This window comes from Notechis scutatus, chromosome 3 (genome assembly GCF_049901735.1).
Source record: "Notechis scutatus isolate UNSWTSFEM ecotype Mainland chromosome 3, rNotScu1.2, whole genome shotgun sequence".
Taxonomy (NCBI): domain Eukaryota; kingdom Metazoa; phylum Chordata; class Lepidosauria; order Squamata; family Elapidae; genus Notechis; species Notechis scutatus.
The window spans coordinates 39,064,727-39,077,063 of NC_142011.1; the positions used below are offsets into that span (position 1 = coordinate 39,064,727).

A 12,337-nucleotide genomic window follows, 5' to 3' on the forward strand; every position below is an offset into this window, starting at 1 on the left:
ATATACAAGAATTGAAACCACACTTTTATTATAACCATGGTTAGCATTTTCTTCTTGGTGATTGCTAGATTTCTCATTAAAATAGTTTTCGCAATCATCAGAATCTGCTTGCAATCATTAGCATGTATGTGTTTGTCCTTGAATCACTTCCTGCAAAGCTTCTAGTTTTGGAACAAGTCAGGAGAAATCTGAGATACTGCAAATGAAAACACTTGAGCCATTTTTACCCAAAATGGGAGTAACATAATCGTTTCACCTGGGTTTTATTTATTTATTTAATTTATTTATTTGATTTGCCAATTATAATATAAGTGTATTATAAGTGTATAAGTGTATACATAGTTGTGAATAGTTTTCAGAGGTGGGTTTTGATTGTAGAAAATTCTATTAATATCCATCTTCTTTTTCTACTCCCCTCTTTTAATTATACCCTTTCAAATTGGCAAATAGTTCAGTTTCATATTTTTATTTATTTTTCCTTATATTCAATACTGTCCCATTTTTTTGGAGACTGCCTGAATAAGTCTTTAGTTTCCTATTACCTCCTTTGTAGGACTGGAGAGAGTGCCTGGCCCAAGGTCACCCAGTTGGTTTTATGCCTAAGGCAGGACTACAACTCACAGTTTCCCAGTGTCTAGCCTGGTGCCTTAGCCACTACATCAAACTGGCTCTATTTTTTAATTTTATTTTGTTTTAAATAACTGTGCAGGTACATATTAATATTCAAACATATTCTTTAGAAAAGTCAACCTTTGCAGCAAGAAGTGCCACGGTGGCCAGTTGAGAATGTTCATGAAATCTCAATAAAGGCAAAATGGTAGTTTCTGAAAATGAGTAAGCCAGTGTCTGCCAACAATGTACAACAACTGCCTTCCAAGTGGAGCATGTGAATAAATCTCAAATTTGAATGAGTCATTTTGTAGCCACTTCCATTGGTCTCTGAAATAGAATGGAAATTGAAATAGAAATTGAAATAGAATGATAGAATGGAAAATCTGCATCAGCACTAATAGAGTTGGTGCGTTTGTGTTTGGGTGTACAGGAGGAAATTCTGGATGCACAGGATGAAAATTTGGATTTGTGTAGAAGGATTGATGCTCTTAAGTATAGTATCCACCTCATTGCAGAGCAACACTAATGATGGCAGTGTGCCTCAAATGCCAACTTGTTAATATATAGAATTAGGTAACACAGAATTATTACTGAACATACTTTTCTAAACTGAATTCTTATTCGCTATATCCATAACCTTCCAAAACCTCTTCACTCACTTTTATGTGTGTTTGTTTTCTCAAAAATTGTGTCATCCAGCTGTGATTCCTAGAATTTTGAGCTACCCACTGGCTTTGCTGGGTGGGAATTTTAGGTAGCTGTGATTGACGAGGGAGAAGACTTATATAAGCCATCTTCTAAACCATATGGGAGAAAACGCTACATGTTCAGATAATCAGTTTTCCCCATCAAGTTGTAACCTCATTATTTTATGCTAAAACAGCAGCCAAAACAGGAAGTAGGTGCTATTTTTGGACATTAATTAATTGTTATGTGGCACTTGTACTACATACTGTGGAATCTTTTGTCTTGGGGAGATTAAAATTAAAAAAATAAAAAATATATTGTTTATAAACCTGAAGACAGGCATCCTGAGCCCAGAGAAAGCTGAGTGATGGTGATCAAATCATTCTGTTTAAGTGCAACCTAATATATTTTATTCAGTATATTTGGAAAATATATTTTGTTTAGATACAATACATGCATACAGGTTTATATTCTAATAGTCTATTGGTGTTTCAAAATAGGATTTAATTGTGAAATTCATTCCTTTATACTATAGTCTCTCATTTATTCACCCCTTTCATTCTCATCCCTTTTCTTCCATGCCACAGAAAGTCCATTAAGGAGGGCATCTTAGAAGGTTTGTTTGTGCTAGGATTATGTTTTACAAATTTACAGCATGAAATGTCCTCTATATTTATGAATGTTTGTCATCCAGAACTCTAAGCAATAGTTGGGTTGGTAGGGAGTTGAGTTTGAACCAGTGTTAACTCAAAGGTATATAGAATAGGAATAGGAATAGAAATAGAAATAGAAATAGAAATAGAAATAGAAATAGAATAGAATAGAATAGAATAGAATAGAATAGAATAGAATAGAATAGAATAGAATAGAATAGAATAGAATAGAAGAGTCGGAAGGGACCTTGGAAGTCTTCTAGTCCAATATGGCACCCTAGACCACGTTGTTTGATGGTGCCATCCCTGTCAATACAAAATGTGCATTTTTAGAATGATTCTAGTGCCTCCTTAGCCATGGCCTAAAGCTGGCCATGGGTTCAACGTATCTGGAAGACACTCTGGTCAGGGACCTCTGTGCTAGTAGCTGCATCCATCAAACATTTTTTTAAATTAATACATGCATATTGGGGGACTGGATTTTCTTTATCCACTTCTCTCTTCTCTCTTCTCACTTTATCCACTTCTCTCTATAAAAACACTTATTTTCCTTAAAGCAAATGTATGTAACTCAACATAAAATAAAATAGCAACAAACTGGCTGTGGAAAAAAAAATCATTCACATTTTATTTAGAAGGCCATATGCAAAATGTTTTCCTGTCCAGCTGCACTGAGTTATGGTTCACTGCCACCAGAGCTAGTAAAAAAAAAGGGTGGGGCCAATGGACTAAAGAAATATCTGCAGCGGTTTTTAAGATACAGTACTGGGCTCTGTCTGTTAAAATGCTCTCCAATAAATATTCTTCCCCCGATTCCACCTCCTTGCATAAAAGTTATTTCTCTCTCCATATAATATTGTATCTCAGAGAAAGAAATGTATTGTAGGCGACATCAAGTTGTAAGTAAATCAAAAGGACCACGTGATAAAAGCAGTGTCAGTTAGAACAACAGTGTAACTTGAAGATCTGATTGAAATACAACTGGAAAGATTTAAATTAGCAAACTTTCTTTAATTACAATCATATATAAGTAGACCCTTCTAACTAAAAAAATGAAATGTTTGACTAAAAACTGCAGTCCAATAACCCATCTTAGGCTTTTAAACTGCCCCTGTCCTGTGATGGTGGCAGTTTAAATCTGAGCCAGCTTAAGAAATCCATGTCTAGACCAGGGGTCCCCAAACTTGGCAACTTTAAGACTTGTGGACTTCAACTCCCAGAATTCTGGGAGTTGAAGTCCACAAGTCTTAAAGTTGCCAAGTTTGGAGACCTCTGGTCTAGACTAACCATCTTGAAGAGGATTCACTTCAGACTTCAGCTGTGAACATCTCCCCTTGGGCAATTCTTCTGTTGCTGTGCCCTTTTTTCCTTTCTGCTCCAGGAAACTAAAATTACTTTCCTTCCAGTGAGTGGGTCTTATTCAATGCATGCACATATACTTTATATGTATATGCTTGTATGTTAATAGGTTTTTCTGTGTATATACTGTACATACACAAAATTCTGTATGTATACAAAGTTAAGATAAACCTTGAAAATACACATATTTGAAGGCACACTACCCTGCTGTCAAATTTCTTTCTAGCCTTTCCAAAGGGTATTTTTCAAGAAGGCTTTTACTGATTTGGTTACACAATTATTTCAGTGCCACAAAAGATAGAACACTGTGTGTATACAGAATGTTCCTGGTTCCAAACTCAGCAGAAATACTATTAGGTTGTTATTATTCCATCCCAGGGGTGCTGCAGTTAGTTGCAGAAAATAATGAAATGGTGCACTTCTGTGTTTATTAAAAGAAACAAAATACCAGGGGAAAATGGGAGATCAGGGAACTAACAATATTTGCTTGTTGATTATAAACTTGATCTATGCTTTTGGTATAACCAGCAGATAAACTTGGTCTATGATGTCATGCACATTGTTTTATGAGTTTGTTCTTTAAAAGTTTAGCTTTTTATCATCTTAGGTACACTGGATTACAATTTGGTATCTGCATTCCCTTGCTGAGCTATTACAAATAGATTAATTTCTACACCTATTAAATTACATTGTGATACCCTGCAGGGATCACCACTACCTCCTTTAAATTTTTATTAGCTTCTTCAATCTAGTTGCAAGTGTTGCAGCAAAGGGCATCAAATATAGGTCAATTTAGAGGAAACAGGGCTTGTCCTTTCCAGTTCTAAAAGCTGCTAGATGCATTTGGACTTACTAGACAAGCAGTTAAGTTTTGCCCCATAATCACACAAGGCAACAATATGGAATAACCCCAACAGCAAGAAAAATGTTTTATTGGAAATCTTTGGCCAAGAAAGGATTAAAACCTTCAATAAACTGATTCTTAATACCAGTAGTTGTTTTAAGGATACTGAAGAGGCTACATTTTAAATCTATGTGAATACAATTAAAACATATATGATAAAGCAATATGGCCTAGCCATATTAGCAACTCAGATTTATTTTTATACAAAATAAAAAAAATGAACATTATTCATCATTCTTCAATTTATTAGACATCTCAATCAATGTTGCCCTATTACCAATATGGGCCACCCATTATTTCACCCATGCAGCACAAGACAATTTCCTCTCACCAATATGAATCCCCCTCCCATCCTGTGCAAAACCGCTGCAATCCAGACTGGAAGATAAATATGTCCCCATTCAGGTTTTAAATCATAGGAAGAAACGTAGAAAGTTTTGTGCCAATTTTCGCCATATCATGCTGCCATGTTTTTTAAAGTCTCAGTTAAGGAAACTTTTGCCAATGGTACAGGATTTCTTCCCTGTGCCCTCCTGTAGTTCAGTTCCTATTGCTACTATTGCCTGTCCTGTACTTTTTCATAGATTTGTCCTGCTAAGTCTTTAAAAACAAAATCACCAAAAATAGGAAAATTGAAGGCAAGTACTAACCTTAGGTGTCTCTAGCTTCTTGCTACAAGCATAATTTCATGATGGGACTCATTTGAAAGAAGCATAGGCTAATCTGTTAGGAATGTTTGTGTTTAAAGGCTTGAGGAATTGGGCTAAATAATCTTTGAGACTTTTCCAGATTTCTGAATCAGTGCTTCCCATCAGATTGAGCAAAGCATTATCTCTAAATAAACTTTTGACTCATCCCGGTTGCTATGTTCTCCCTCTGAGCTTCTCATTACATCTATCTGTCTCAACTTGTCTTGTCTTGAGTTGAAGTTCCTCTGCTAAGAAAAATGTGATATTCAGCTCTTCATTTCCTGACCGATCTGGCCTACAGACATCTATGGATATAAATGCAGGGAGCAAGAACTGAACTGAACTGTGATCGCCCCCACTGATTCATTAACCTGAAATTGTGAATCTGGTAGTCTTTCTTGCTTTTCCTCTCCTTAATTCCATTATGTATGAGTATCTTTGTTGCACTGAAATGAGATGGGCGGCAAACAAAATTTAAAAAATAGCAATAATCTCTTTACTGAATAGTTCCCAATCCATTAAAACATCAAAGAAACAATCATAATCAAATAACAGTAAAATGAAAAAAAGAAAAAAAACAGTAATGAAAACGATATAAGGATCTATATGACATGCTAGGCCTAGGGATTGTTGTGCAGGGAAGACAATCTTTCAGAAACCACATGCTGTATTTTCGCTGTTTCTCTAACTCGCTGAGGACATGATATATTTATTATACTATACAGACAAGACCAGGATTTCTTGGGACAAATGTTTGAAGTGTGTTTTTTAAAGGTGTCTTTAAGTTTTTCCTACACTTTGCTTCTTTGCTTACAGTTAAAATCTGTATGAATTCATACCTCCATTTATCAATGGTTTTCTATCAAATTTCATTGATTTGACTTCAATTGGTTTGATTGTCTTTGGTTGCTATATATACTCACGAACAGGTCATTCTTATTTTAATTAATGGGAACGAGCCAAATCAACAAAGTGCTTTAATAATATTGTCAGTGCTGGAAATTCAGGAAGTTCAGAGCAAGGGATTTGAAAGGGAACAAAGCAATTATTGTAAAGCAAAATGTAACAAAAAGAAATAAATGAGATAGTCAGCAGGGTCCCCAACCACCAGTCCGCGGACCGGTACTGGTCCATGGAACAACTCCTACCGGGCCGCTGGCTTGCTGGGCGCCGCCATCTTTTTCATGAAAAAGTGCTTCTGGTGAGCTTTTCCAGGTAGAAAGCTCACGGGCACGTTTTCATCAAAAAAGATGGCGGCGCACGCTCGGTGAGCTTTTCTGGGTAGAAGGCCATTTCTACCCGGAAAAGCTCACCGAAGGCTATGGCGCCACCATCTTTTTTTGAAAACGTGAATGGCGCCGCCATCTTTTTGTGACCTCACCGGAAGCACTTTTTCATCAAAAAGATGACGGCGCCCAGCTGATGCCGGTACCGGGCCGCGGCGTCAAAAAGGTTGGGGATCACTGAGATAGTGTATAATTATTGCTAAAGCACAGTTAGATTGTGGAAGCATCGTAACTTCTTTCGACAGGAAAATGTATATGGTTTGAAATTAGAAATAAATCTTGAGAACAAAGCTCCATACAAATATTTTTCATTCTGTAAAGAGAAATGTTGAGGTTATAAAAAAACCAATATATTATATTTGTTTATAAGGTCAGGATTATGATTTCATTCTTCCTTAAAAAAAATAAAAATCCAAAGAACACTTGAAATTATATGTGGAATCAATTCGAAGAATCCCATGGTTGGTTTACTAGATCTGCAAAATCCAGGTTGCCCTGTAGATGGTAGTAACGGGTCTAGTTTTCTTTGTCTTTGGTGTCAGATAGTGCTGAGACTCGGATATATCATAACTTTAACTTACAATAAAGATAATAAACAAGCAGAAATGCTTTATGCTGTTCCTTACCATATTTCAAATGTGACATATAGAAAATAACCTTTATATGTATTTTTCTTTTTTCCATTTTTTAAAGCATCAGAATTGTTGAGGAGTTAGGCAGCTCTGAGATTTGATTAAATAAATAAAGGGGGGTGGGGGAGAAGCTTGGGAAAGTTTACCTGTTACCTGAAATGAGTACATCTATTTTCTACATGTTGATTTTATAGTTATTACTTCATTATAAATTATAAAGCTACTCCTAAATTTTATCTTTTTACTGGAAAGTATCCCATTAAAATTAGCTGTAAGGATTCATGCAGTGAAAATTTATGAATTCTTTGGGAAAGTATTTCCCCTACTAAACATAGTGGCTACTAGTCTAGCACTGATTTAGTCCGGCTCTGGCAACTTGGCACTTTCCATCTGTTGGGTGCCAATTTCCAGAATTCTCAGCCACTATGGCCATTACTATATATTTAATTGTGCATGCAGAAAAATGCTTTGTTGAGTGGCATTTAGTCACAATTGTGTAGGGGAAAGATCTTCATATTTTCCAGCATGCCTGAGCTAAATGTTATTCCACCACATCACACCTATGCAACTAATGCGTATTCATCTAGGAAGCCACATCAAAAATGCATTTGCCTGATCTATGTAGGATACTTGATCAGCACATAAAATTTCCATTCTGACAAAGAGCCCCCCAGCAAAACCATGAGGGCTGTTTAGTTCTTACTGTGGTTATGTCAAGAGAGGCCAGTCAGGAAGTAATGAGAAATGCAGGTCTGTAATATTGTTTCAGGTTTTCTATAATTACTCTTTATGATTTAACCACAGAAACTGAAGCGGCAATCAGCGACCTATAGAGCAGAGAAAATTTACCCAACAACTGTGTCTGAGAGACCTGAAAATAGCAGCAAAAATCGGTATAAAGACATCTTACCATGTAAGCTACAAATTAACACAATTGTTATGCTGCCTTTATTGTTCCAGTTTATATATAAATGGGTTCATGTGCATTTGGAGCATGAAATCCTACAAGGATCATGGTAGTCATAAAAAGCCAGGTGATGGATATGGCATTGCAGTGCAAATTTCACCCCTTTTTGTACTTGTGTATCTGCCATCATGCCAGTCCGTCCTATGGATACTATTACTCCTTGGTAACCTATAATATAATGTGAATAATTGGATTCTAAATTAAAGCAATCCATAGAAGGAATGTTTTCTGTCAATTTCTCCCCCATTTTGTTTGCTAAAATTATTTAGACAATATTTCATCATGAGATACTCAGAATTTAGTGCATCCTTAGCCATAGAAATTTGTTAAAATATTAATTTAGGCCAACAACTCCCTTTTTCAGTCCAAATTTCTCACAGAGTTGTGAGGCAAAATTCGCAGGGGGTATCAATGTATGCCACCTTGATTTAAATGAAGGGCTGGGTATAATTTTAATAAAATAAACAAGCAAGCACAGGAAATGAGAATTGCACCCAATTGGATAGATTACTTGTGGTAAGACAGAATAGAAAGTGTTCTTTCCATGAGCTGAACATATTTCTGGTTCCAAGTCCATCTATGTGTACTCTCCTAACTCGGACATTTCCTGCATACATATCAGTTGCAAGATAAGCACAGATACGGACTACATTCACACCATACTAAATGATTTTTTTATATTTCCCAGAACGTCTTCCACACAGAACTCTGGGACATTTTAAATCCCCTTTTAAAATTTGTAATAAAAAAACTCCTCCTACTTCCTCACATATCTTCCACATAGCCTGCTTTGAAGGAGATAGAGAATATATACTGCTATTGTAGTGACCCATAGTCTCCACTTCCGTTTTTACAGTAGCCACCCTAACTTATATGATTAACATTTAAAATTAAACTGATATTTTAGTTGTGTGGCTTTTCAGTATTTAGGGATTATTTTAATGCACTTATTTTCTTAATTGTCAAAAATCCCTCCGCAGGTTTTGAACACAGACCAAATAATACAGCCACGGTCCCTCCAATGACATCATTGTGCCACTGCTATTTCCCTGTTAATTAAAAATATGGACCATGGTTTAAAAATGATTGCCTTTCCATTTTTTTATAGGCCATAGTTGCAGGATCCAAGATTCATCTTCTGTCCCATGCAAGAATATAAAAATCTTCAATTTGCATAAACCGATATTTGAAACCTGGATATGTAGGAAACATTTCATTTATAACAAAATTTATTTTCGCATTCAATTTTATTGGGGAAGTGATGGTTAACATTAAAGAAGCCAAAAGCGGAACATTTTGCTAATACACAAAAAAGAATAAATTGAAGTGTTTGGCCAGTGTTGTTGTAGGTTCTTTTAGTGTATAAGTAGTACTACCAGCTATATTGCTTCCTGAATTGTGGCAGAGCTAGAAAATATGATTGGGAGCTTCTTTTAGTTTTCTAAATGAGTTAATTATATATCTTCAATAAAAATATTTCAAATGCTTGTACAATTGGATTTGTGCTGGACAAAAGCAACTTCATTCTTCTATTTAATAGATTCTTTGTTACATAAGGAAGCAAACAGTTGTTTCTTTTGTCCTTTCTCCTCCCTCAGATGACCATACCAGAGTGAAGCTCTCTTTTATCACATCAGATAAAGACTCTGATTACATCAATGCAAATTTTATCAAGGTACAAAGAATAAGCATTTGAGATTCCGTTCCCATTAGCACAAGATTTTAATATATTGTTTTTTTGTGATTGCATTTATATTGCAGTATGGATTCATGCATTTTATTATTGTGACAATCATGTTACCCTTATTAGGCTGAGATCATAAACATCATGGCTGAGTAGAGATGTTCTCTTTAATCTCCAGCAGACATTTCCACACAATAGTGTATCGACTGTCAGCTGAAGCGATCCTGTAGCTTTTCTGTTTTAAAATGCTAACAATACACAGGGATCAGTGTTCTCCTTCTAGCTAACCAAGACTAGAATACAAAAAATGCCATTCAATCAATGACTGCCTCAAGTTACGGCAACTTCTGGAACAAAAAAAAAAGAAACTACTCTCCGCCCACTTCATGCAAAAGAAGAATTAAATAAATTGCTAAGCACCTCTATTGGCAGCCATATTTCCAAAACCTATTGTTTGTATTTTTTTGGATTCTTAGCAAAATAAATAAAATCTGAATGGTTGTTATAAAGTGGTATTAGTAAAACCCTACTGCCCCCATTCTTTTGCTTCCTTTAAAAGTGCTAATATGAAAATTAGCCTGTTGGAATATTTGCTTGACTTAGTAACTGCAACCAAGTTATAATTGCTGCTGTAGCTTGAATAGAGAAGATGTGGAAGTATAATCTGAAGTGGAAAGTTTGGAGATAACACAATTTCTGCATCCAAGTCCTAACATTTTCTAAATTTTAGATTGTTTGGATTATTCTGGCTTCTGCTTTAAAGCACAGCTTTTCCTCATTAGATATAATATCTGGTTGAAAGGTTGGACTAGAGCCTCTATCACACACCCTTCTGAGGATGATGAAAGCAGTAACAGAATTGAAGCCATTACCATGATGGTGATGATTGTTATTAAAGTGGTATCACTTGGAAAAAAACTATCACAGATTATTTTTTCATTTAATTCAATTTCCTATTTTAAATGTTCTTCAAAAAGTTAGTGTGGCAGCTCATTTTTAAACGTAATAATATTGTAAAATTCTAAAGTGGATTAGATTTAAATGCTTTTTAATGCCTTTATATAAGTCTATGTTATATTTATTTCCTTTTTAGGGTGTATATGAGCCAAGAACCTACATTGCTACCCAGGGTCCACTTTCCACAACTGTTGTAGATTTCTGGAGGATGATTTGGGAATATAAAATCTTGGTAAGAGGTAGATCAATGCTATTTGTTAATTGTTTGTTCAATTTTAAAATAACATTTGTCTGGATCTGTATCCAGTTTTATTATCAGATTACCTGTATCACACCTCACAAAATAAATAATTAAGGTATTTTTTGTTTTTAAGAGAAACTCCTTCAAAGGTGAGGCTTTGCATTTGCATTCAGAAAGCAAGAAAACAACCATTCTGTGGTTGTCACTATTGGCCTAATTCAGCATGACCTCCTTTTAATGAAACAATGGTATCCATAGAAGACATTAAACCAATTTAGCAGCAGAGTCTAATATCTATCCGCAAAATCATTTCATATCTGAACCTGAGAAAAGCTCCAGCCACCAATCTGGTACTGTAGTAATCACTGCCTGGTAATATTGGCTGCCTGTGTTCTAATTATTTGTATTCTAGCTTGGCTACCATGAATATTTCATGTCTTAATTGCATTCATGGATAGATGCAGCAGTGGAGCGAATCGAAAGAGAGAGCGAATCGAGAGAGAGAGCGAATCGAGAGAGAGAGAGAGAGAGAGAGAGAGAGAGAGTGTTCACAGTTCTTGGAATGTTTACATTCTGTAGTTATTCTTCTTCCAGGCTGTAACATTTATTGTCAATATATAATGGATGATTGTCAGCAATGAAAGGAGGCTGGAATCAACAACCTAAAATGTTTTGCAATAAAATTGTGGAGTTAAAATACTTCAGCTATAAATTCTTTGAAATTTCCAAACTAAAAAAAATGATAAGTAATTTATGGAAACTAAGTAAATGTGTTTATCTTTTTATTTTATTTCCAAATATATGCAAAGTTAAGGACTCTTTTGCTGTATTTATATATAGCTGCCTACTTATATATCTACTGCCTATTTTCTTCAAAGGATAGTTGAGTACAATGGCAGCTTTTGAACTACAGCATTGGAAATAATGTTTTCTGCTTCTTTTGTTATAAATTGAATAGTATGCTGTTTTCAATTGCATCTTAAAATGATCTTGTTTGGAACTCTTAAACAACAGCATGATTGTGTACATGCCAGTTTCTCAATAGCATTCAGATACTTATTTTTAATCTCTCCAGATCATTGTCATGGCTTGCATGGAATTTGAAATGGGAAAGGTAGGTATTGCGTCAAAAGGTAACATACCACAGCGTGGAAAATTTTGGTTCAGTAATGTCTGTACATTTCTGAGCTGGCCCCCTCTCCCAAACCTCATCCTACATGGCATTTTTTACATTCAGTCTCTATAATGACTGCAGAGTATGTACTGTATTTCCACAGCTGACACTATCTTTGTGTAGATGAAGCTAACCCTGAATCTTTTACAGTCATATTTATTGCATGATCCATCTGAAAACTTTCCTCACGTCTGTTCAGCACACAGCACAGATTTTATTTTGAGAGAATAAAAGAGAAAGTACAATAAAATCTGCCAAGACTACAGCTGTAGATACAAACTTATTCTGCAATAGGCATTCCTATTGTCTTTTCACCTCATCTCTAAACCAGGGGTCTCCAACCTTGGCAACTTTAAGACTTGTGGACTTCAACCCCCAGAATTCCTCAGTCATCTTTGCTTTGAGGAATTCTAGGAGTTGAAGTCCACAAGTCTTAAAGTTGCGAAGGTTGGAGACCCCTGCTCTAAATAGCAACATCAGACAGATTTGTTT

General features: G+C 35.5%; 1 protein-coding gene across 6 annotated transcripts in view; it reads left to right on the forward strand.

Annotated features, from left to right (window-relative positions):
• PTPN22 (protein tyrosine phosphatase non-receptor type 22) overlaps positions 1 to 12,337 on the forward strand; it is a 42,275-nt gene that overhangs the window by 9,789 nt on the left and 20,149 nt on the right. For all 6 annotated transcript variants that reach the window (XM_087959570.1, XM_087959572.1, XM_087959569.1 and 3 more), the window contains 4 exons: positions 7,627 to 7,735; positions 9,388 to 9,464; positions 10,567 to 10,662; positions 11,747 to 11,785. In XM_087959570.1, coding sequence (XP_087815696.1) covers positions 7,627 to 7,735; positions 9,388 to 9,464; positions 10,567 to 10,662; positions 11,747 to 11,785 — 321 coding nt within the window. The remainder of the gene's footprint in view (positions 1 to 7,626; positions 7,736 to 9,387; positions 9,465 to 10,566; positions 10,663 to 11,746; positions 11,786 to 12,337) is intronic.